We start from the raw sequence: 26,680 nt of genomic DNA, 5'->3' as shown, positions 1-26,680 counted from the left end.
ACCCACACTACAGGCACCAGGGAGCGCTAGTGGCCACATTATTTTTCTACGCTTACTCTTTTATAATACTGTATTGACAGTATACTCCCAAGACGATGTCACTGAAAAATAAAATCAAGTTTTAGGGTGAACATGTGAAACGGGGAACCCATTTTGAAAAGTCAAGTGTTGCAATATTCCTGTTATGGGATTATCCATCAATGTGTAATGTTGGAGTTGTATCAAGTTGTGCTTTCAGACAAGTTTGTCTTTATTTCGTAATGAAATAAATTAAATCTGACCTCAATTGAAACGCAATAAAATAATAAATTTTGATTGCGTTGATCGAATATTAAATTATTATTAGTATTAATTAAAAGAATAATATTTTATATGAATTATTATTATTATTATTATTATGTCGTGGTTGTTATCTTGGTCATAGAAGGATGTTTGGACCCAGGTGTGCAAAGGACACTATCTATGCTTTGGAGCGTAGAATATTTTGCGACAGTTGTGAGTGCTTTCTGGCAGATGTTAGTTACAAAAAGGTGCGCGTTTTCGTCGAGGAAGCTGACTGGACTGGCGCAGTTATGTGACAAAGATGTGACAAACGAAAGCTTGTAAGGTATTATTTACATGTACATGGGATTTGCTGAATGGCCTTTACGGCAGTGTTATGATTATAAATATAAGACAAAACAGGAAGTGCTCTAAGCAGTGTGTCCATCAGATAACTAAGCTAGTCATTGTTAGCTTAAACCAAACCTTTGCTTCGCCAGATAAAGATTAAAATTCATGGAACCTTTCATCGTCCTTTGTCGTTTCTGTTAGAAAATAGTCTAATGGCCTAGCAACACGCAGGGAAAAGTGTAGTGTACATGGCTAACGAGGTCGAAAATAATGTATCGCATCATAAACTTGACTGGCTGCTGATATAACTACATTTCCTAAAACTGCGACGGACACTGTCCTAAAGTTTTGTCGCAAATGCACACTCACTTGTGTACCATCTACAATAAAGTTAGTTGTCATAGTTGTCATGGCCCGCTGTTTTATTTCGTTTCTTCTAGCAGGAAAGTATGAGAGAGGAGGGAGATCAAAGTATGGTGAGAGACCTCTCGAGGTTGGATGATGGAAGGACTGGGAAAGGAGAGATCCGTATGCAACCCGAAAACCTCTCCATGGATGGGGCATCCTAAAACAGAATCCTTAATTCTTCTATGGAAACTAAAAGACTGCATCACCACTGATGACACACCTGTCCCTCCTAAGACAGATAAAAGGGTACAGTATGCCGCAACCTACACATGTGCTTTTAAGAGCTGCACAAAGTTAGCAATATTTTTTTTTTTAAATATAAATCTCAAAATAATGAAACAGAATGTTGTCACTGAAGTGAGAAATCCTGCATTTAACCGATCGATGTACATACGAATGTACTATTCTCCTCTTTGCTAGGATAACATGGACAGCAGAAAAACAGCAATGGAATTGAAGGATGTCCCCCAACCCCCTCTGCACCATGCTTCATCCTACCAACCATCCCAGGTCTTTCCTGTGCCCAGTCTCCCTTTGCTTCCTCCTCAGCCTGCACAAGATCACCATCGACAGCAGCCTCCGCTGCAGAACCGGCAACAAGAGGGGCCTAGCCCCAAAGTAAGCGTATGTGCCCAGTGTGATTACTGCATCACCAAGGGCTATGGATTATCAGATGGTGGAAATGTTGGTAGTAGCATAGCTGGTGTTGTCCCACACCATGGCATTCCTGACTCATTGGAAAAGCCCACCTACAGCAGCAGTAGCACTAGTAGGTCTGGGCCTTGCTCTGTAACCTCAACTGTTCTTCAGTACAAACACACGCTGAGTTGTGAACCTAAAGATGATGCTTTTGATCCGCAGCCCAGTTGTGGCTACAAACCCGAGAGGCTCTCTTCTATCACCACTTCCCAACCTATCTCGGCACAGCCCCACACTCCTTGTTGCTCCAGGCTCCTTAAAACCTACCCTAAATCTCTTCCAAACAACCAAGTCTCTTTCCCTTCTCACCCCCTTTTGGCTTCTTCACTCCCACCAATTTCTGATCTTCAAGCTTCCTTGCATGACTCTTGCGTGGCCTCTTCTGGTTGTTACATCTGTGGTATGGACTGCAGTTCCGTTATCAAAAGAACCCAGACAAGTGCAACACTCTGTGATCAACCTGCTACTGCCACCATCGATACCTTATCCACATCAGCACATCTCCACTCTAATCCTATGCACCTAAATGTCGAGAGAGTGGTTTGTGTGAAGGGGGCGCACTGTTGTCAGGATTGCTTGTTGAAGGTTGGTAAAGTTCTACACTGGTTACTCATTTCTTGTTCATCACTTAAGGTGACTTAGATGTGAGTCTTTCCTTTTACATCCTGACACCTGTTTGATTTAAAAAAAAAATGTTTGCAGCCCCTCAATGGCTTTGTGTCCAAGTCAGAAAAGGTTTGGCCCAATATTCCTGTTCCCCAAACAACTCCAATCTCTATCCCCATTTGTAACGGATGCGCCACCTCGTCTGATAGTGCGGTGCTCAGCCAAGGGAAGGCTGGCCAAAAGTATGGTTAGTGCACTTTTGAATTCATCCATCATAAGTGAAAGCTAATTTACCAGCTGTTTATGTAAATTAACTAGTCCTTTTTCCTGTAATTCTGATCAGTCATTTGCTTTTCAGAATTTAAAAATCAGTAGTTTAGGATTCAAGACATACTGTACCTTGCAGTACACAGCAAATAATTTTGACCACACTTGCCTCCTCGTGCTTGGAAAACTCATTAGCGACACAAACTATCAAACACATCTGTTGGTCATCAACTGCAAGATGCAGTCTCTAAATACATTCTTTGAAATGTTTTTTTTGTGATAGATAGTTAGCTAGGCTTTTCTCCCCCACCCACTTGTTCTGCTCAGCAAATCGTGAACTCCTGTCGGACTACGTTGTGTCGACTAGGCAGTTTGCAAAGACATTTAAACCAGTCAATACCTCTAGACATAATAACTTCATACTCAAGGAAGAACAGAATTAAAGGTGTGAGTGATCCAATATGTTATGTCCAAATACATAAATTTTTGCATTACAACACAGTCATAAATAGTGAATGTCACCTGGAGCATCACTTGATCCAGATTGGAGATGTTCTACCGTACTTCACATTATTCAAAGTGACTGCACCATCAATTTGTATGGATTGTTTAAACCGAACATGCCAAGAGAACAAAATTTGTGTTCAAAGGGACAAGTGAATGTTGTGTGAACTTTTTACAATGTTGAAACACTTAACAATGTAAAGACACTTTAATTTTGACTAAAGGACAATGCATGGAATTCCTGTCCTTTTTTTTTTTTTTTTTTTTTTTTTTTTTTTTTTTTTTTTGAGAAGCCTTTGTTTTCTGTTGGTCAGGTTCACCAGAAAGTGCTGGTACAGAGAACACCCCCCCTGTGGGAGTGTTTTGGGACATTGAGAATTGCAGTGTGCCTAGTGGACGATCTGCTGGGGTCGTGGTGGAGCGTATACGCAGCCGTTTTTTTCAGGGCCACCGTGAGGCAGAGTTCATCTGTGTCTGTGATATCAGTAAGGAAAGTAAAGCAGTTATCCAAGAGCTCAATAACTGTCAGGTAATCTATTAAACGTGTTTGTGGAAAAACACTGCTTGATTAGAAAAAACACCACATCAACATACTTTTCTTCACCAGGTTACTGTGGCACACATCAATGCCACGGCCAAGAATGCTGCAGATGATAAACTCCGCCAGAGTTTAAGGCGCTTTGCCGAGACCCACGCTGCACCCGCAACTGTTGTCTTAGTATCTTGTGCGTGCTGCTCAGATTCTCAGAAAATATTTATAAGGCCTTATTTCACAAAATAAGTGTATAAACTGTTATATTTTCTTTTCAACAGCTGATGTAAACTTTGCAAGTGAGTTGAGTGATCTGCGTCACCGCCATGGTTTCCAGATAATCCTGGTCCATGGTAACCATACATCTCAAGCCCTGCTGCAGCATGCCCACCGTCATGTAGCTTTTCAAGAGATTACAGCTGACCTCCCTCCACGCATGTTCGTCAAAACCCAGGTAGGCTTTCAAAACGTACCCTCTTTTCTGGTGACTATTTTCTATTGAGAAAGGTAAGTGATGGCCTCAATCTGCGGAGACTCATCCTGGTATAGATTTGCAGGAGGACATTTAGTTTATAAATCTGAACCTCTTACGTATTTATATATATTTTTTTACCCTATCTAAGCCACTCAACAGTCTTTTTCTTTTTCTACTAAAAAGGACAAAGTGTAAACCATACAAACCCAGACAGGCCACCTGTCTTTTCCTCCCCTCCTTCAGCCCAGTTACAACCTGCTCTATGTCCACAACCTTCCTGTCAACTGTGACAAGAGCCTGTGGAATGCTGTTAAGCTCAGGCTTCGCCGCCTCTCAGACAACTGTGGTGGTAAGGTGCTGGGCATGTCCCAGGGCACAGCTGTCCTCCGTTTTGGCAGCCCAGAGGCAGCATCACGTGCCTGCAAGCGAATGGAAAATGAAGACGTATTTGGCCATCGAATCAGCGTCTCTGTGTCCCCGAGGCCCAGAGATTGTGCAAATCTTGAGCGTGAGCTTCAGTCTCAACTGCATCACGTTCCCCTACCTCAGACTTTGCCTTTGCCTTATCAAAGTCAGGACACAATACTTACCACAGCTCTCGTGTCGTCCTCCTCCTTTCTGCCCCTGGAAAAGCCAAAGTCGCCCAGGAGGGCACGGCGAGCAACCCGCCCATGCTTCACACCTGGCACAGTGCCTGAAAGGCCGTACAGCCCCAAGAGAGGGTGCTCTGGGCCTCCAGGTGGCGTGCCTACGAAACCCCATCAGGTCAGCACTCGTCAGTGCCTGCTCCCTGTTGACCTCCATTTCCCTTTTTCCCTGTATTTCCTGCTGTGCAGTACAGTCTTTCCTCCACAAGTGTCTGCTTAATTGCTGGCTTGACTAACTGCTTATAGCTGCTTGCTTAACATCTGTCATGTCTGACATGTATTAAAAGTCATAGCTGTGTGTCGCACTTTCCTGCATGTTTAAAAAAAAAAAAGTCCTAATCGTTGTACTAATGGTAAGATTAAATCTTAGCTAACCAAGTGAATAACAGCTTCAGCTAAGCTTGAACTTGTACTGATACTGCTTTGTGTGTGAGGCCTGTTTGTGTTTTGTCCTGTCTGCTTCATGTACTCATACATGCAAATCAGTTGTGAAAATCGTCATTTTAAACTCTAAATAAGCCATTTACATTAATTGTATTGCGTGAATTCGTTTTTCCAGGAATGGGGGGGGGGGGGGATGTTGATTCATTGGCTCTGTCGTACACAAACACTGGCAGGGTTAGGTGCATGAGTTGTTGAGACCGGAGAAAAAATTCTGCTGTAAAGCGGTTGTGGGACTTTTACTCCATAACAAAGATCTCAGTATGTTGCTTGCTACTTTTACCATTTATGCTTTATCAACTATTTCGTGCGTGAGCCTATGACTTCGACTTCTGTTTTGGGTGCTGTTTGCCTCAATCCAATTTAAGCGCTAGTGACCAGTCACCAAGTCTTCCATGGGGCTTCCTGGGCGTAGGTATTAACACAAGATAAGCCTGCAGTGCTGACCACCGTACCTACGTGGCAACCATGTTTAGAATGGTCATCATTATATGAAGAAAACGGTGTGCAGCTCGTGTTCATGTTTAGGTGAACAAAAAGAACCGCTTTCGTGTATTGTAGTCCAATATTTGTCTGGCACTGTTTGCCCAAACATGGGTATTTCAGCTCACTTATAATTCGAGAAAACACCATGCAGTAAGTTTCTGGTGATGAAATAGTTTTGAAGTTGCATACACACACAGAGACAGATGTCACAAATTGTACATTTTATTCATTCTGTGATTAAGAAAATCATAAGTTACTTTTACTGAGTTTTTTGGAAGACTATTTACTTTTACCAGTCAGATTATTGTTAAGCAAGTTTTTTTTAAATAAGCAACACTTTAACTTATCAGGTCAGACAGTAACGTATTTGTTGTTGTCGTTTACATTTTTGCATTGAGGTGCTGCGCGTCGGGGCCCTGGTTCAACTCTCAGTGGAACCCCAAAGGGCACGTAACATCTGTGACATGAGTTGATCCACTAGTACATCTTGTATTAGTTCGGAAACGTACCTACAATAATCTGATTACTTTACGGATGTTCATATTAAATGTATTAAGAAATTGAAACATGTGTAGGATTATGTCACAACACAGAAAGAATTAATTTGAAATTCTGAAATGGCTAATAAAAGTGTAATGTTGTACTTAATATTTTCCTGGAGGATGTATTTGGGATTAGCACATGAAGTTGGTAATTCTGAGGAATGACGGGAAACGGACTACAGTCACTCACATTTGAAAAATGTACGGGTGTCGTCAGTCATGCCCGCAGAAATGAAGTTAAGGGTATGGTCCACTAGTCATGCCGACAGATGTAAAGTTAAGGGTGTGTGTTGTGTTTGTAATTATGAGTGTACCTCTTTAAGAGCTGTGGGTGGGGGGGTGGTCAGGTAAACTTATGAGAAGTAGGCTGAGCAGAGACCGGTGCTTCCGGGTTTTTTTTTTTTTTTTTTTTTTTGGGGGGGGGATGCCTTTTGGCTGTGGTTCACTGCGCTGGGTCGGTTTTCATGTGCGCTGAGAGTGTGTGCTGAGTTTGCAGTTGCGCATATTAGAGGGAACATTGGTCAAGATGACACAAAATAAGCGACATCTTTCAATATTTACGTATTTCTACTCGTAACAAATTTTTCACGTGTGATTTTTCGTGCTCGACTGTACGGATTTGCGAGTGCGATGGCGTGTGGGCGCATACAAGGCTGTCAAATCACATTTGACTGACTATGGTGTAGTCTTTTTTTTTTTTTTTTCTCCCCCCCTCCCCCAGAATGTGAGTGCTTAAAGAGGAGGATTCTGTTCATCTGACCCATCTTAAAGCAAGCATCAGGTGCAGGTGGCGCTGGACATGGCTGAAGTTGGAGGCCAAAATAAAAAAGCAAAGAAATTGGGCAAATTTAATGATTTCAGTTTTAGTACATCAACATATATATGTATATTTATATATGTTGAGTGTTGTAAATTTTTTGTATGTGAAGAAAATGTATTTTGCCTTATTGTAGTCTTCCAGATTGTTAAAATGAAAACCAAATCTCTGTGAGGTCCCGGGGGATCCCCCAAACCCTCCGGTATTATTTATTTATTTTTTCATACATTTTGGTGTTTGCATGTGTGTGTACTGTGTTTAGCTTTCTGGCTGAACCCAATGCGTGCAGTTCTTCTCAATGAGACAACCCTCATAACCTGGTGACTGAAACAATCATTCCATATTCTTTCATAGTTTTTGTTTTTCATTTTAAGCATGCCAGCAACAATGCATGTTTACATTTAAGTATCCATTAACATCAAACACCCCTTTTGTTTGATGCAGGAGTTGGATAATTCAGAGAGCAAACCTAAGATGGGTTTCAACCACCTAGATAAAGTGCGTCCAGCTTCCTCTTCTCCCCATAGTAATGGTGAGATTGGATTCCTGCAGCAGATGTCCAAACCTAGTTTCACTGGAGAATCCTTAAACCAGAGAAGGTACACACATCGAGAGGGGAAAGTGATACCAAATAAAACCTTACATTTTCACATCAAAACCCTGTTTTGTGACAGTATAAAAGAGATCAAAATGAATACAGGAAACCAGGATCTGGATCGATGAAGACTTGTATTTACCCATGTTTTCATCTCTTCCATGTTGAAGGGATGGCTTCAGTCTTAGTGGGACTGAGTCTCCTGTTGAAGGGGAGGGACACTCACCGGAGTTTCAGATCAGCACACCCTCTGCTTTCAGCAAACTGAACCTCCATAGAAGCTTCAGCCCTTTTGTCCTACCCCAGGGTTCTTGGTCTTCCAGGTAATTGCATTTCATACGCATACTCAGAAAAAGAGATCCTGTACGTTAGTGAAATGCAATGCTTATAATTTAACATAAAATATATCCAGACCTTTATGATACTTGATGAATTGTTTCCCAATATCTTCCCTTCTCACAAAGGACTGCATCGCCCTCCCTTTCTAGCCGCTCTTCTCCTATATTTGGTGCCCCTCAAAGCCCTTTCCCTGAGTGTCCACCTGAGCCATTTTCAGATGGAGCTAAAATCCAGGTGGCTAACCTTGATTACAGAATGTCCCGCAAAGAATTAAAACAGATGCTAAGTGACACCTTCTTCCGATATGGGCGGGTATGTCCTTCATCAGTGTTCTGCATTATTATAAATATTTAAATGAGTGCATTACAGGTTACCTCTTTTGTTGACATGAATCCAAAAGATTAGGCTCATTTTATTTTTATTTTTTTTTAATAGGTGAAAGAAGTGGAGCTTAGTCCCCACACGGACTACAGGCTTAAAGCTACAATCCAGATGCTGTCCTTACAGCAGGCTATCAGTGCTGTGAGCGGACTTCACCGTTACAAAATTGGAGGGAAGCGCATCCAGGTCTCTCTGATCACAGGTGGCCACAACAAATCCATGGCAAGGCTCAGGTACAAATGTGAGGAGAATAAGCTATTACTTGGGATCTGTGTGAGGTTGAAGTTGATCAGTTGATCATCTTACAGCTCAGAGATCAGCAGCATTCTTCAGGATGCGCCTGCCAATTGCCTTCCTCTCTTTAAGCTCACTGAGATCTATGAGAAGAAGTAAGTATCTTGATTACTCAGCATGAAAAAAAAATCAACACAAATGTGTATGTCTGTGTACACACACACGTATGTACAGTGCCATGAAAAGGTATTTGCGCCCTGAGTTTTTTTTTTTGTTTTTTTTTTTTTTTTTTTGCACATCACGCAAACAAAGGTTTCAAATCTTCAAAACAATTTTAATATCACTGAGACAACCCAAGGAAATACAAAATCCACAAAAAATTAAAATCAAGTCACTGTTACTAACCACAAAGTCAGCGAAGAGTACAAAGGCTCATCTCACATTTGCCAAACAACATCATGATGATCCTGAAGACTTTTGGAGAAACATTCTATGGATTGATGAGTAAAAATGATTAACTTTATGGAAGGTGTGTGGCCCGTTACATCCGGTTTAAAAATGGCACAACAACATTTGATAAAAAGAACATTATGCCAATAGTGAAGCGTGGTGGTCTGGGGCTGCTTGGGTACCTCAGGACCCGGACAACTTGCTATGATTGATGGAACAATGACTTCTGATATGCACCACAATATCCTAAAGGAGAACGTCCTGCCAGAAACTTGTGGGTTAAACATGTTTTTGTGCCTTAATAAATGGAGTTGTCATTGGAAGACTACATTTTGTATTTCCTTGGATTGTCTCTGAGTGATATTAAAACTGGTTTGGGGATTTCAAACCCTTGTGTGTGATGTGCGCAAAAAAAAATAAAACTGAAATCAGGAGGGTGGGGGCAAATACAATTCCTGCGTGTGTGCGCACGTATATAATATATGAGCCACTTAGCCTCACAAGTGTTGCAGGAGTGCTAGAGCCTATCCCAGCTGGCTTTGAGCAGGAGGGGCCGTAGACCCTGAACAGTCACAATCACACCTACGGGTAATTTAGAGTCTCCAATTAATGCTTCTTTTTGGGCCGCGGGAGGAAACCGGAGTGTCCAGACAGAGAGCATGCCAACACACAGGCCCCATGTTGCCAATATTGTTGCTTTGTTCCTTGTTATTGAAAGTAAACTAAAAATGGCTACCACAAGTGACCAAAATGTGCTGAGGAATCTCTAGCTGAGCCAATTCCAGCCGTAGCACACCTCTGACTTGGAGAAGAATTGCAGCATATTCTTAAAACTGTGTGAATGAGTTGCGGTTAAGGACGAAGGCAATCTACGCATCGGATAGTCATAGACATGTCAGTGCAGTCGACGCAGGTGCGAGTATAAAGAGGCCTTAACTCCAGGATACTGCTTTTCCTCCCTCACCTACAGATACCATCGTAAGCTTTTGATGAGCGACCTCTACAGGCTGCCTGATGTAGTGGCTGTACGGGAGCAGGGCGGCACAAGGCTGGTGTGCCTTCTGTCCAGCAGCCAAATCCGTCAGAGTCCACTGGGATCTTCTCAGTCACAGGAGAGCTCCTCCACAGCCAGCAGCAGCCCTGTAGTGTTTGAGGAGCTGGAGTATCATGAACCTGTCTGTAAACAACACTATAAACAGCACAACTTCAGGCAAGAATCTGGCATACATTCCACAATGCATGTACACACACACATGCATGCTTGTTTTAGGTTTGTGCAGTGCTGTGAAAAAGTATTAACACGTTCTCAACTTATTTTTGCATGGTTTCCCCACAGTATTGTTTATATTTTTAAATGTCATTTATGAAGTCCTATGTGAAGAAGTCATAACCCCCGCCCCCTTGTTAATCATGAATTATTGTGGCAAATCACAATTTTAATTTTCACTGTTCACGCCCAAGCCTCATTACCTCCAGACAAAAATATCCATTAAAAAAAAAAATGGCTGTAACAAAACGACACAATCCAGACAACTTCAAGAGTGGTCAAAGAGAACACAAGTAAGCACAAAATACACTTTTTAGCATTTTTTTTCATTTTAATTTTTTTATTAAGGGAGTGGAAAAAGATCCAAACCTACCAAGCACAGTGAGGGGAAAAAAAATAAATAAACAGGCTAAACCTTGAAAAGTGGTTGGGCCATTCTCAGCAGCATCATCTGAAATCAATGATTACCCATAACCGGTGATGAGTCTTTCAATACTGGAGATATTTTGTTTTTATTCAGCAAAAATTGAAGTTTTTCAAGCATAAAGAGCATTTTTAAGGTTACGCCACTGCATTTTAATACCAAGTCCATCACACTACCACCACCGTTGTTGACTGTTGGCAGAATGTTCTTTTTCTGAAATGCTGTGCTTCATTTATGCCAGCTGTAACAAGACACACGCCTTCCAAAAAGCTCAAGTTCCATCTTGTCAATCCATATAATATACTTGCAAAACTCTTGAGAATCATTTCAGATCTTCTTTTGCAAAAGTAAGATGTCGGTTCATGTTCTTTTTGTTTGTTTTTGGTTTTCACTCTGAAACACCATGCCATTTTTGCCCACTCTTTTTCTTATTTTTTCATACATTTTGCTGTTTGCATGTGTGTGTACTTTATTTAGCTTTCTGGCTGAACCCAATGCATGCAGTTCTTCTCAATGAGACAACCCTCATAACCTGGTGACTGAAACAATCACTCCATATTCTTTCATAGTTTTTTTTTCATAGTTATTACTGTCTCATGAACACTGACCTATACTCTGGCAAAGAAGGCCTATGTTTCTTTAGAAGTTGGACAGAGTTGCTTTGTGGCCTTCTGGATGAGTCATTGCTGTTCTCTTGGAGTAATCTTTGTAGGCTGGCACCTTCTGGGACAGTTTAGTACTGTTCCATAATTTCTCTATCAATGGTTCTCCCTGTGGTGCGCTTGAATTCTAAAGCTTTCGAAATGCCTTTGTAACCATTCTAAAATTTTTGGGATTGTCATTTTGTTGCAGTGTTTTTTATTAGGTCTTTTCTAATTTAATATTTATCAACACAAGTTCTGTTTTAAGAGATTTCTTGACTGAACAGGTCTGGAAGTAATCAGGCTTAGGTGTGATCAGTGGGAACTTCACCAAAAGTTGTGATGAGCCACAATGAATTCATGATTCAACAAAAAGAGATTACTTTTTTTCCCACTCAGGACCAGGTAACTTTCAGTATGTATTTTTTAGGTAAATGAAATAATTTCACGTGGATTATATTTGTCTAGTTGCATTTGTTTGATGTTTTTAAACCATGAAGTGGGTTAAGAATGCTAAAATATAACAAATGAGAATGGGGCTTATATTTCTTCACAGCACTGTAATTGAAAGATTTGAGTGTTCTGTATCTTTTTTTACAATATGATCTGTGCCTTATCATTAGTATAATCGATGACCATACAAAGTTTTCTCTCTTCCTCAGGATTGGAATATGTACCCCTAATTAAATTAAACCACATTATGACAAATCTTAGCTTGAGATATATCTAATGATTGATTCTGGTGCGTTTCCGTTCTATTTCATAGTGAGGCAGATTTTGACCCAGACTCGTACACAATTCCTTTTGTTGTCATGTCTCTAAGCACTTTGGCTTCTGAGGTTCACGCACTGCTTCAGTCACACAGTGGAACAATTCCTCTCCTCAGGTGACAAAATATGCTGATCCATTCTAGTTCATGTAAAATATTGATGTTAGTTGAACCATGTTTCTCACACATTATAAATTCAATACATTGCTGTTTTTGTATCATATCCTGTAGTTTTTCAGACTGCTACGAAGCCAAGTTCAGTCCGCTGCAACTGGGCAATGACACTCTCGAAAATGGTGTTCCTCTGGAGCACCTCATCACGTGTGTCCCCAGTATAACTATTGTCAAAGCTCATAATGGTTTCAAAGTCATCAAGTGGATTCACAACAAACCACCAGCACCAAACGTTGGTGAGACATTTCATTAAATCAAACATTTTTTCCTCTGCTCCTAATTTTGGAAAAAAGTGATTACCCTCATTTGTTTGCTTTCAGAGCCGTGGCTCCAAAGATGTAAGAGTCCAGTTGGTAACCCTCAACTCGTTCAGTTCAGCAGAGAAGTTATTGACCTCTTAAAGAGTCAACCATCTTGCATCATGCCGATCAGCAAATTTATACCCTCTTACCATCATCATTTTGCCAAGCAGTGCCGTGTCTCTGATTATGGCTACTCAAAGCTGATTGAGCTGCTGGAAGCAGTGCCACATGTCCTGCAGGTAATTTACTTGAGCAATAATTTGTATCTGTTTATTATGCAGTTTAACGTCATTCATTGTTCTGGTTTTGACATATCTCAAACTGCTGTGGAACTCACAGGATCATTGTAAAATGTCAGTGCCTTGGACCAGATCCTCTGATGCTTATCAGAGTCCAATTTGCAGACTGATATACTGCTATTACATACATGCAAATCAGTCACCTCTTGGCAAAATTCAGTTTTAAAACAGGCCATTTTTGTGAATCGTATAGATTTCAGTTTTTTAGGGTTGGTCGCTGTCATAGTCACTGTCACCGTCGCTAACATCATAGGCTGCTCGTACGGAAGTGGTACTTTTACTCCAATTACAATGATCTAAATGTTGCTTGCTACATTTACTTCAACTGTTTCGTGCATGAGAGTACGACTTTTGCGTTGGACCCTATTTGCGTCAGTCTAATTTAAAGGCTAGTGATGTTCAAATCCAGTTCACAAATCAAACGATAAAAGAAAGTCACATGACCTCACACATCTTCTTTTGGCCTCACCGGGCATAGGGATTAACGAGATTAACCAACCCAATTGATTGTCGTGCCTACATGGCCACCAATTGGGGTAAGGTTGTCATTACCATTAAGGCTACAGCATGCTACTCCTGTTTACATTTAGAAGAACAAAAACAACAGTTTTTGTGGATTGTAGTATTTGTCTGACACCATCTTTCTAAATGTGAATACATTTCTGTTCACTTGAGAAAACACCAATTCTGCAGTACGTTTCAAAGTTATGTTTGTTTGTACTATTTACTCAGTACTTGAGTAGTGACTTCACAGTGTACATTTCACCCTGCGTATTTTTTTGGAGGACTACTTTTTACATGACTCACATTGTCAAGTAACTACTCTTATTTGATTACAATGTTTGGCTACTCTGCCCACCTCTGAAGCAAACGTCCTCTATTATTACTCTTAATTGCCCCCATTGCGTCACGTGACTTACAAATTGCACCACATAGCACCTTTCGGTAGGTTGTGTCTAGCCTGCCGTGCATACGTCAAAAAAAAGTTGCACAGCAAAAGCCGCGATGCTTGTCTCGTGATTAGCCCGCTTTAGTAACATTTTGTGAGGAAGTACTCATTGCTCCTGTTGGCTCCACATACCACCTATGTTACCACCTTCTTGAGTGATTAAATGTATCATTTAGGTCCATTTGTTCAAGCACACATGCTTCTACGGTTGCCATTGATGTTGCTTTGTACCATGTTACGGAAAGGAAAGTAAAAATGGCTATCGAAATGTTCTGGGGAAACCCCACCATGGTGTCCCAGCCAATATCATCCGTAGCGACACCTTTGACTTGAAGAACTGCAGCAACACTGCAGCTGATAAAACTTCAAGTTTTTAACAGTGAAAAATGAAGTGAATCAGGCACTGATTTTTAGCAATTGTTTTCAAGAATGAGAGTGCTTCAAGAGTAGGATAATATGCACGTGGCACTGCTTGAAACGCACATCTTGTGCAGGTGAAGATGGGCCTGGCTCAAATCGGAAGCAAAAAAAAAAAAACAAAAACAAAAGGCAAAGAAATGGGGCAACTTTCATTTTTATTCATATTTGTAAATTAACATGTACTTGAGCAGTGTAAATATTTCTTTCTGCATGTTTTTTTTGGGTGTATTTGTGTGTCTCTGCTGTTATAATGAGCAAAATGCCGTTGTTCAGGTGCAGCCAATGAGGAGCTTCCCATTGAATGAACCTTGCTCAAACTCTGAGTCTGATTTTGACACTTTGTGGCTGTCCTTGTCTCTCTTTACCAAACTTGGATTTGCAAAAGTCCTACTTCAGCATCGCGAACCTTGTCATCTCCTAATCTGGAAAGCGAGATAAACCGGATATACAACAAACTAGTTGCGCAAACAATATTTTTCATACTATGTTCACTACAGTGACACAGTGCATATGTGTTTTGGGTGTGGCTTGCATGCTTTCATTACCTTATTGATTTGTCAGTGCTGGCTTATTAGGGTAATTGTCTCTTTATATACACATCTCTTGACAGAGAGGACCAATTTTGGTAACTTCTATGTCTGAGCAATCAAACTGAAAATTGTATTGTAAGCGATATCGATTTACAAACGGCATGTACAACGCAGCTCATGCATAAACCCTGAATTATCTTTGGAAAGGCAGAATTATTGTGACAGTTCTTTTTATCTTTGTTGTTGATCTTGCCTAGTACCTCAAGTATATGTGATATAATGTTTCCTTGACAGATCCTGGGCATGGGTACAAAACGACTGCTGACCCTCACTCATCGTGCCCAAGTGAAGCGTTTCACTCAAGACCTGTTAAAACTTCTCAAATTTCAAGCCAGTAAGCAAGTGGCTATCAAGGACTTCATGCAAGCATATCACTGGTCTGTCGACATTTTGTCATAATTTTGTGTTTAGGGCTGGAGAGCGCTTCAGGGTTTTAATGTATTCTATCCCTCGTTCATCAGGTGCTTTTCCAGAGACTGGAACGTAACAGACTATGGCATATGCAACCTCATTGACTTGCTGTCTGAGATCCCTGATACCACCATTACCACCACACAGCACGACACTGACACGGTCATCTCTGTTCCCAAGAGAGGTAATCCTACCTTTGCAGCCTATTTTTTTTTAAACTCATTAGTTACTTAGTCACTGAATTTGCAGGTTAGAGCAGAGAGTGGCAAGGTTGGACTCTGAGCTTAAATAAATAAAACTGCGCGTGCACAGTCACAAATTGTTAAAAGAAGAGTTTGTATTGATTCTTGTGTGATAAGCCTCACTCATCTGTTCAGTTAACACTATGGTTTTGCAAAAATTTGCCTCCATCCTTCAGCTAACCAGGAGGGAAACAATAATTACATGTACTTTGTGAAGGCCTTAGGAAGATTGCAATACATTTTAGGACCCCCCCCCCCCCCACCTCCCAGAGCTGCAGCCATAGTAATATATCGGTGGTAAGATGGGTGGCACGGTGGGTCAGTTGGAAAGCGTTGGCCTCACAGTTCTAAGGTTCCGGGTTCAATCCCGGCCCTGTCTGTGTGGAGTTAGCATGTTCTCCTCATGCCTGTGTGGGTTTTCTCCGGGCACTCCAGTTTCCTCCCACATCCAAAACAACATGTAACATTAATTGGACAATCTAAATAGATTTTAGGTGTCATTGTGAGTGTGGTCGTTTGTCTATGTGCCCTGCGATTGGTTGGGAACCAGTTCAGGGTGTACCCTGCTTCCTGCTCGTTGACAGCTGGAATAGGCTCCAGCACTCCCACCACCCTCTTGAGGATAAGCGTCTAAGAAAATGGATGGATGGATAGGTGGTGAAATGATGATCATCTGTAAGAAATTATTGAAAACATGAGTAATTGGAAGATTCACTGCCTCTTTCACCACAGAACGTACTGGGGATGAAATGGAGCACACAAAGCAGTTTGGAAAGGAGGTCATCGACCTCCTACGTCACCAACCTCATTGCCAAATGCCCTTCAGCAAGTTCATCCCAACCTACCACCACCACTTTGGACGTCAGTGTAAACTCAGCTACTATGGCTTCACTAAGCTCATCGAGCTCTTTGAGGCCATCCCTGAAGTACTAATAGTGAGTAGACTAGTGATTGGCACTAGTAGCTACGTGAATGTTTGCGCTTCAACAAAGTTTCTGATATAACCCACCCCACGACCATGGCAGGTGTTGGAGTGTGGGGAGGAGAAGATACTAACCCTAACAGAAGTGGAGCGCATCAAGGCTCTGGCAGCTCAATTGGTTAAGCTTCTTCGGGCTCAAAAAAACTCGAGCCTTCCTGTGAACCTGCTGCTCACAGAGTACAGCAAAACCTTTGGTTATGGTCTCCGACTGCAGGACTATGACACCAGCTCCCTGCCTGCATTGCTCGGCAAACTCTGCCATGTTGTTAAGGTAAAGAGTTGTTAATTTGATGGGTTTTCCTGTCAAGTACAAATGTAAAATACAATGTGCGATGATATTCATGTACTTTGGGAAATTATCCAATTACACTTAATTGGTTCAAAAATTATTTACCCGAAATAATGGTATCTTTATCTACAACGCCATGGAAAATATACCTCTTTTTTTTTTTTTTTTTTTGCATTTTTCCACTTTGTTTAATATCAAACGAATGTGTATCAATAACCCAGTACATAAGCATTAAGTGCAGTTTTTAAATGATTGTATTTATTAAGCAAAAAAAATATTGCAAGCTCCCTGGATCTATGTGCAAAAATAATTGCCCCACTTCGAAAATGGTGCATTAACTCTGACTAATCCAAATTTTGGAAAGCAGAGTTCATTTTCAGTGACCACTTTCAAGATTGATTACCTCCAGGCCTGCTTTATACCCAAAGAACACAAGGATGACTCAACCAGGAGAGGGGAGGACCTTATCTAAATAACCGTAGGCCTCCCTTGCCTTAGTTCAGGTCACTGTTCTTGATTCAACAATAAGGAAGAAACTGAGGGAAAATGGCACCCATGGCAGAGTTCCAAGGTGAAAACCACAGCTGATCCCCCAAAAAACTTGGCTTACTTGTTTGTAAAAAAAAAAAAAAAAAAATTAATAATAAAAATGTATTGTAAGTAATCATGCTTGGATATGATCAGTAAAAAGTTTGACGAGCCAGAATTCATGATTTAACAAAGCAGGTACTTTTTCACACAGGACAGGGTAACTTAAGTTTTTTTTTTTTTTTTTTTTTGTCTTGGAATAATATCGCCATTTTGAAAAAGTGCATATTCTGGTCAACTTTTCTTTGTCTATTACATTTGTTTGATTAAAGCAAAGTGGGAAAACTATGCAAAACTAATTTGTGAAGCGTCGCCAATACTTTTTCAGGACTCCGTTCCTTGGATGTTTGTCGCAAATTTTGGGAAACACCTATGTAGTCATTTAACGCTTTTCCTTCATATATACATATTAAACCAATTTGTCCTTTTCAAGCTGGTGGATGCTACAGAAGGACGTGAAGTTCAGCTCATCAACAGGAAGTCTCTGCGTTTGCTGACGTCACAACTTTTGGCACTGCTTATGTCTCAAGAGAATGTTGACGAGGGTCTTAGGGTGGATGTGCTGAGCCAGCATTACCAGACGGTCCACAAAACCCTGCTCAACCCTTGTGAATATGGATTTCTCTCACTCAGTGAGCTACTCAAGAGTATGCCCTACCTTGTGGAGGTGAAAGAACCCTATTGTTAGATTACATTATATACATTCTTCTAAGCCGGGCAGCGTTTAATTGATGTCTTTCACAGCTTTACTGTGAAGGTGGTAACAGAGATATTCAAGCTGGCAGCTTTGCAAGCAGTCCAGGTGATGAATGGGTGAGGCTGACGAGGCTTTACCAGTTTGCCCGTAATGTACGTGCCCTGCTCCACACCTACCATTACAACCAGATCTTCCTTTCGGAGTTCCAAGGAGCTTATAAGAAGTTCACTGGCTCTAGCCTGGAGTCACACACCTATGGATACACCAGCACAGATGAGCTGCTTAACGCCATTCCACAGGTGCCAATGAAATTTTTGCTCTATGTGCACCACTTTAGGATATATATTTTTTTCTGTTTTATATTCCTATTGTATTATAAATTGCACCATTTTGTTTTCCATCCTTTTTTGGGGGCGTCATTAGGTGGTCTGGATTAAAGGGCACGGTCACAAGAGGATTATCGTTTTGAAGAACGATATGAAAGGCAAAAGCTTCAGTGCATCCATTCAATGTGGTAATGTGATTCCGTGTACTATAAATGATAACAGGCTTGTGTGTTGGTGTTTTGCAGAGAGGCTGAGCGTTTCAGTCCCCAGCAACCCTCAGTCAGGAGGTAGCTTGGAGACCCCCAGAGACAGCCCAACACATTCTGAACCCCAGAGTCCAAGTAAAATGTTGCTCTTTATACCTTGGATCAAGAAAAAAATCTCTGTTGTGCCTTTTTTGCTATTTTCTTATTAACACCTTCCAGTTGGCAAAATCATTTATTGGAAATGGTACTTGGTCAGATAGTGTTCCAGCTAAGCTAGGTCGATACCATATTGATCACTTAAATCACTACTCATCTCTTCTTAGTCAAGCATACAGTGGTGTGAACAAGTGCTTGCCCCCTTCCTGATTTTTTTTTTTTCCCATGTTTGTCACCCTTGTTTAAATGTCAGTAATATTAATGACAGCACAAGTAAAGACAAAATGCAGTTTTTAATTTAAGGTTTTCATTATCAAGGGAGAATTTTTTTGGGGAAAAAGCAATTTCCCCCTCAACCCAATAACTGGTTGGGCCACCCTTCACAGCAACAACTGCAGTCAAGCATTTACCACAGCTTGCAGTGAGTTTCTTACAGCACTGTAGGGGAAATTAAGCCCACTCTTAGCTGAATTGCAGTGATAAATTCAGACACACGGTAGGGTTTTCAACCTTGAACCACTTTTTTAAGATAATGCCTCAGCATCTGAATAAGATTCAGCTGACGATTCCAAAGTCTTCAATTTGTTTTTCTTCAGCCATTCAGCGGTCCACTTGTTGTTGTCTTTTGGATTGTCTCTTGCTGCAGAACCCAGCTTTATGTCATCTTGAGGTCACAAATCAATAGCCAACATTCTCTTTTTGGGGAGAGGGCGGGGGGCAGACTGCAATATTCATGGTTCCATATATGATAGCAAGTCTTCCAGGTCCTGAAGCAGCAAAACAGCCCCAGACCATCACACTATCATATTTTAATATTGGTATTGAGTTCTTATTCTAAAATGCAGTAACTTTTACGCCATGTGTAATGAGATGAAAAGATTCCAAAAAAGTTCAACTGTCTCATCAGACCACAGAGGATTTTCTAAAAAGTCTTGGGCATCATCAAGATGTTCTCAGGTAAAATTAAGACGAGCCTTAATGGTCTTTTTGCTCAGAAGTTGGGAGGTAATCATTTTTTTTTCTCCCTCATCATGACAAAAAAAACCCTGCATTTTGTGTTTGTGCTTTCTTTGACTAATATTTATATTTTTGTGGATGGGAAACATTTAAATGCAGCACAGTGACAGAACTGGTTAGAGTGTTGGCCTCACAGTTCTGGGGACCAGGGTTCAAATCCCGGCGCAGTCTGTGTGGAGTTTGCATGTTCTTCCTGTGCCTGTGTGGGTTTTCTCCGGGCAGTCCAGTTTCCTCCCACATCCCAAAAAAAAAAAAAACTAAACTGTCTTTCTGTTTGATTGTGAGTGTAACTGTCGTTTGTGTCTATGTGCCCTGCAATTGGCTGGGAACCAGTTCAGGATGCTCCCCACCTCCTGCCCGATGATAGTAGGGATAGGCTCCAGCACTCCCGTGACCCTTGTGAGAATAAGCATCTCAGAAAATGAATAGATGGATGGAAACATTTAAGTGTCACAGTCACACAAAAAAAACATGAAATGAGAAATGGGGCATACAGTTTTTCACACCTCTGTATTTAACATTTTAAAATATCTGGCCAGAAATGACTATAGAAACACACTGTTGGTATACCCTTTTGCCATGTCTGTAATGTTAAATTTCACACTCCAAGAGGCTTTTGACAAACATATTACCTCGTGTTTACCTTGTAATAAAATAATAATAATAAAGCCAACACCTTCCTTGCCTTCCAGGTGCCACTATGGTACCAGAGTCTGAGCTGCTGTGTCTGACGTCCCCAGTCGACCTTCTCTGTGGCCCGGTACCATCTTGTCTCCCGTCACCTGAGCTCCATCCTGACCCTGTCCTAATGCGGCAGGCGGATCTGATTCATTTTGAGGAGAAAGTGCTGCCAGTGCACCACACATCAGGTCAGAACGCATTTGAAAAATTGCCACCACAACAGTGATTCCAAACCCCTTATATGTCTTGAGAGTTCATTCATTGTGCCACAGGAAATTATCCAATTTCACTTAAATGGTGGAAAAATAATTTACTCCAAACATGTCTTCGTTCATATATCTTTGCCAGTGACAAAATGACAGACGGAACATTGAAATACTTTTCCACTACATGTCCTGTTGCCATTCATGAAACACAATAATTGCTTTCTTAAACAGAACCTTGGACTTTGAACACGACATAAGAATGAATTATGTTCAAACTCTGAGGTTCCACTGTTGGTACCTTTGCTCAATTGACTCTGAATGCACCACTGTTTGCTCCAAATTTCTAGGTATTTTTTGCTCGTTTGTCACACTTAAATGTTTACTGTCAAACTAATTTAAATATTAGTCATATACAATGCAAGTAAACACTACATGCAGTTTTAAAATGTTTTTTCATTAAGGGAGGAAAAAAAATCCAAACCTCTGTGTCCCTGTGTTGAAAAAGTGTTTGCTCCTGAAACCTAACCACTGGTTGGGTCAGGCTTAAAAGCATTTGCCATAACTTGCAATGAGTCTCTTATTGGTAGTTGAGGAATTTGGCCCACTCTTCTCTGCTGAATTGTTGTAATCCAGCCACATTCAAGGGGGTTCGAGAATGAACAGCATTTTAAGGTCATGCCACATCTCAATAGGATTCAGGTCAGGACTATTAGCAAGGCCACTCCAAGTCTTGGTTTTGTTTTTCTTCAGTCATTCAAAGGTGGAGTAGATTGTGTGTTTCATTCTAATGCTCCAGAACCAAAGTTCCTTTCATGGTGATTTCACAAACAGATTGCAGGACATTCTCATTTAGTATTTTTTGTTCGACAGCAGAATTTATTGTTCCATTTATCACAGCAAGTCATTCAAGTCTTGAAGTAGCAGACATCACATTGCCACCACATTTAGCTATCATGTTTGATTTTTTTTTTTTTTTTTTTTTTTTTTTTAATGCGGTGTTACTTTTATGCCAGATGCAATGGGACACAAACCTTTCCAAAAGTTAAATTTTGTCTCATCAGACACCAGAGTATTTTTGTAAAAGAGAATTGGACTTAGGTATGATAAACCACAGTTCAATTTTAATATTGAGGGCCATCACTTTTTCACAGAGGACCCTTGCATTTTGTTTTCATGTTTTTGTCGGCTATTTTGAATGTTTTATGATTCTAAACATTTCAGTGTGACACATCCAACACTTTCACACCAGGGTTCCTACAAGCTACAGCCAGCGCAGCTGAATATGCCAAGCCATGGTGGCAAAAGTTTCTCGTGTCCATTGTCAACGCAGTATAAGTGACTAATCATCGCCTCCATGACAGTGAATAAACTACACTTTGACAATTATCGTTATCACAAAGAACAGAGGGAGTATAACATGGGGACAGACTTTAGGCAAGGAAGGTGCTTAGCTATCGTGTCATGGATTCACAAAACACCCCAAAAAATTGATACACTACAATTATCACATACAGCAGCTGAAAAGTCACAATTTTTCTCATAAAATAAATTTCAAAAGATGCTACTGAAATTTCATCAGTTGTTGAACTGAAACTCAAGGAACCTTCAAGATCTGAAGACTTCTTGTGTGCAGGAATGAGCCAAAATCACAGGAAATGTGTGAGACTAGTTTCTTCATTTCACCTTTTTACACACAATATAATTTCTGAGATTTGTTCTACTGTCTTTGTATGTACTGGTTACTTGGGTTGTTCCCAATATCTGGGAAAATTTTTAGGTGCATTTGCACATTTGGAAGTATATTTAGTGAGTGAAATGTGTTAAATACTTCTTTGAGCCACTTTGGGTCTGGCTGTCACTGTGTTACAGCATAGATCAGCTTTTTCTACACTGCTTATCCTCACTAGGGTCGCGAGTATGGTGGAGCCTATCTGCTATCTTTGAGCAAGAGGTGGGGTACACCCTGAACTGGTCCCAGGACCGATTAAAAACAACTATCCGCACACATTCATATCTACGAACATTTTATTCAATTAACCTATTGTACATGATTTTGAGATGTGGAAATCATAATACCTGGAGAAAACCTAGGCAGAAGATGGGGACAACACGCAAACTACGCCGGTGAGGCCGGATATGATCCCAGGTCCTCAGAACTGTGAAGGGGATTTTCTCACCGGTCGACCACCGTGCTGTGCCGGTTGACGCAATGAATACATTAAATTCAGAAAATTGAAGCCATAAATTGATGACTACAATTATAGTCATGATTTTGTTGTGAAATTGAACAGTATGTAGAATTTATTTATTTATTTATTATTATTTTTTTTCCTCCCATCCTATAACACCCAAAAACTGTTCCACAGTAATGTTCTTGACCACTTTGTGTTGCCTTTCTTTTTAACGTAAAAAACACAAATTCACTTTCGGCACGTCTGTTTTTAACCACTCACTTTCAATTTCGGTCAAGAATTTTCATTTTGGTGTGTGACCATTTATTGTCCCAGTATCAGGAAAACAGTCAAAGGGTCCTCATCTGATTTCAATGAAGCATTTGCACCTTTGAGTATGTATGTACTGTATGTACATATGCAGGCAGTGTGTGTGCTTACTCGCAGGCACTGTGTGTGCTTATTCTTGCGCATGGCTTCATTTTTGACATACAAATTTTTCAACTTGTTTTCAAGGGCACTCCCTGTGGTTCGCTGGAATCCTAAAGCTTTAGAATTTGCTTTTGTAACCCTTTCCTAACAGATTGATTAATAGAGATCAATTACCTTATTTGTCAAGTGTTCTTGGAATGTGTGATTTTTGTTGGTTATTTTTCCCATCTTTTGTCTGACTGATTTTGTTGGGAAAGATTCTTTTTAAGTGATTTCTTGATTGAACGGGTCTGAAGGTAATCAGGCTTGGGTGCGGTCAGAGGAAAATGAACCAAAATGTTAATTAGCCACGATTAATTCATTTACTTTTTCTTATGACTTCAAACAACTGAATATCCCCCCTAATGAAATTGTTGTAAAAACAGCATTTTGAGTTCACGCTGGTAATATTTGTTTGAAATTTACATTTTGTTTGATTATCTTAAACATTAAATTGGGGAAACTGCACAAATTCAAAAAGGGAGCCAATACTTGATCATAGCATTATTTGTTTAAAAAAAAAAAAAACAGGCTCTGTTCACAAAAATTGAAATAATTGGCACAGTATAACAGATTACACACATTCAAGTTAGGAAAAAGGCAATGTGTAGCAACAGACTTACCGGTATCTCTGTGTCCTCAGGCAGAGATTGATTTTACTCCGTCCCTTCTCATTTTTTGTGTATCTCAGATGTATGATGCACATCAAATGAAATCCCTGCAATGCACACTGGAAACACATACCCAACTTAACCTTTCCAGTGCCGTGCATATGATCCATAAAGGTTGGGAAGTGTGCTGCCTTATATTACATTGTTGTCAGAAAGGACAAAAACACATTGTAATTATGTGTCCATCACAATTTTTTTAGTTACTTCATCCAATACATTTTTCTCTCTCTCTCTCTCTCTCTCTCTCTCTCTCTCTCTCCTCTCTCTCTCTCTCTCTCTCTCTCTCTTTCCCTCTCCTAATCTTTTTTTTTTAGAGAGTGAAGAATTCAATGCAGTAGCAGTTACCAGAGATGATGAGCCCGCTCCACCCATGGAGACCACTAAGACACTTTTGTCCATGGACAGTTCCAGCAGAAAAGGCCCCCGCAGTAGAATCAAGCTAGCTGCCAACTTTTCATTTAAATCAGGTCTCTGAAGCAACACAAACATGCACATTCAGCCATACTAGTTGACCCATAGTGTAACTCTGAGTAGAAGAGTTAATTACCTTTTTATTAATCACACTGCAGAGTAACCACTGGAAGGGCATTTGGGATTGCTTCTTCTGTCATTGCTTTATCATAGTGTGCTTTTCTCTTTATCACAATCTTTTTAGTCTTTTCTTTCACAATCAATGTTTCATTCGGTGGTTCTCATGGAGCTTTGATCTTTTTACCTTTTGCAGATTTTCTGAAATGTGCAAACGTAAAACCCACTTACGGTTACAAGTGCACACCGGAATCCAAATTCGAGTTAGATGCCACTGCAAGACATTACACAAACCATTTGGAGAGATGCTCAAGATGCACGCTTGTTTTAGGATGTCAAATCAAACTTATTGTCACATCTTAGCCTAACCAAATGACAGTTTTCGGGATGTTGTTCATGTGTACTTGTGTATATTGGGGAAAAAAAAATCTCAAGTATCTCGTATCAGAAGACAATTTCAATTGATCGTTTTAGAATGTTGTAGGTAGTGCCAGAAATGCTCAAGTCCTTGTTTGCTCCTTTTGTCTCAGACACATCCTAACAGGTTACCTTTTTGAGATCATCAAGAAGTCACTTGTTCCTTAAGTCCGTGCGAATTTGGTTACCTGCTTGAAACCGAAGGGCCACCCCCCCAAGGCAGGGTGTGCATACTTGGACAAGCTTTTGAATCTGCAGCCAGCATCTTTGTGTTCTTGTAACTGTGTTTGGTACGCCACAGTAGGGAGTTTAACATCTGACATATGCACATTGTGCATATGAGTTGATGCATGGTGTGAGCCCAGCAGGAGATGGAAATGGATGATTGATGGGGGGGACAAAACTTCTTTGCAATATTTTTTTTTTTTTTTTTCGTTTCCGCCTTGTTGTAGGATTCTTAGAAGCTGAGCCACCATTGCCGTCACTACTGAAGTATTCAAGGTTTTTTGTCTTTTATTTTTCTCTCCACCTTGTTGCTAGTATCTGCAGTGGACTCCTGTCTGAGTTAATGACTCAAGGGGTGCACTCTGTAGTTTTTGACGTTTAATGGGAAGATTCGCAGTTATGAATTTTTGGGACAAGACGTTTTGTGGGAGACAGTGGCCTTGTTCGTGGAGCAGCACAGGGACTGTGTGAAGCATCCACAAGAGAATCCTCTGTGACTCTCTGGATTTTGCCTGGCTTTTACAATGGCTTGTATTTGCCACGGTAACGTACCTCCCTGGCCATAACGTTTTTACGTCCAGAAGATGTGTTAATTTCTTCCTTTTTGCAGTCAATTTTTTCTGGCTCTGCTGGCTGCTTGGTTGCTATCCGTCTCTGCGGGTTTACTGATGATCATGACACAAGCTCCACAGATGTGACAAGTGGCAGTTTTTGTTGAGAAAAACTTTAGTAGAATGGATAAGAGGCCATTCGTTCAGTGACCATTCGCTACGTTAACATGTTCAGTCCATCGTGACGTGATTCGCTTTTGAGTTTTTCCTTGAAAGCCCTGGGTCCAACTATTGCCGACTCCCCTAAATTATTTTAATTATGGTTGCTGCAGCGTAGGTCTCTGCTCTTTTCAGACCCGATTGAATACTATTTGATCAAGAATGTGCAGCTCAATGATTTAAGGATTTCAGTTTGATAATAATGGCTTTAATTCCCCCGAGAAACATCTATTTTTAAGCTTTTTGAGTAAATCTTAAGCTTCCTCTGCAGTGACGTCTAACTCCAAATGGACACATTAGCTTCTTTAGCTTCTCCTTTGTGCAGGTTTCATCTGTAAAGAGCTCTTATAATATGCACATCTGCATAGTTTTTGTTCAGGAAATGTGCATTTATTTGTAGTAAGACTTTTTTTGAAGAAAGAAATGAATGCATTCTTAGCCTGCTTGTACTAACTCTTTGTCTTGCCTGTTTGATTGTTCATTTGTACAACAGTTGTTTTGTGTTCAAGGACTGGAAAGAAAGTTTTAATTCAAAACTTATTTAAAACTGCTTCCTTGTAATCAGCTTTTACTTGCCCACAACCCCTCACCCTTTCCATCTATTGCAGTCCTAAAACCTCACAACAATTTCTTGCTATCAAACATTGTTTAAGGGACCAATACAGTTCTGTTAATAAATGTCACTAAGCATATCACTTATTGGTTTTAGTGTCTTGGTTGGTTCATGTCGACACTTGACGGTAAGATGCAAGCCAC

The 26,680-nt window shown here is 40.5% G+C and overlaps 1 protein-coding gene across 6 annotated transcripts; it reads left to right on the top strand.

The window, feature by feature from the left end:
* The first annotated feature begins 469 nt into the window (after positions 1–469).
* LOC133506167 (meiosis regulator and mRNA stability factor 1) lies at positions 470–26,623 on the top strand. 6 transcript variants are annotated; one of them, XM_061830018.1, is made up of 27 exons: positions 470–602; positions 1,053–1,266; positions 1,441–2,304; positions 2,422–2,572; positions 3,411–3,625; positions 3,704–3,821; positions 3,910–4,082; positions 4,347–4,868; positions 7,481–7,635; positions 7,802–7,954; positions 8,096–8,282; positions 8,406–8,584; positions 8,660–8,740; positions 10,006–10,245; positions 12,134–12,253; positions 12,368–12,546; positions 12,631–12,851; positions 15,105–15,247; positions 15,332–15,465; positions 16,256–16,458; positions 16,549–16,776; positions 17,816–18,049; positions 18,127–18,378; positions 18,503–18,563; positions 18,651–18,746; positions 20,477–20,653; positions 24,299–26,623. In XM_061830018.1, exons 2-27 carry the CDS (start codon positions 1,111–1,113, stop codon positions 24,457–24,459), a joined length of 5,403 nt encoding a protein of 1,800 aa, XP_061686002.1. In that variant the 5' UTR covers positions 470–602; positions 1,053–1,110; the 3' UTR covers positions 24,460–26,623. The 6 variants fall into 6 exon arrangements, with proteins under 6 accessions (XP_061686002.1, XP_061686004.1, XP_061686000.1 ...); XM_061830020.1 differs by having other exon boundaries at positions 478–602; positions 1,056–1,266; XM_061830016.1 differs by having other exon boundaries at positions 478–607.
* The last annotated feature ends 57 nt before the right edge of the window (positions 26,624–26,680 follow it).

The sequence above is a fragment of the Syngnathoides biaculeatus genome, chromosome 9 (assembly GCF_019802595.1).
Source record: "Syngnathoides biaculeatus isolate LvHL_M chromosome 9, ASM1980259v1, whole genome shotgun sequence".
Lineage (NCBI taxonomy): Eukaryota > Metazoa > Chordata > Actinopteri > Syngnathiformes > Syngnathidae > Syngnathoides > Syngnathoides biaculeatus.
Note: the sequence above shows the minus strand (reverse complement) of the source record. Positions and strands in the feature narration are given on the sequence as shown.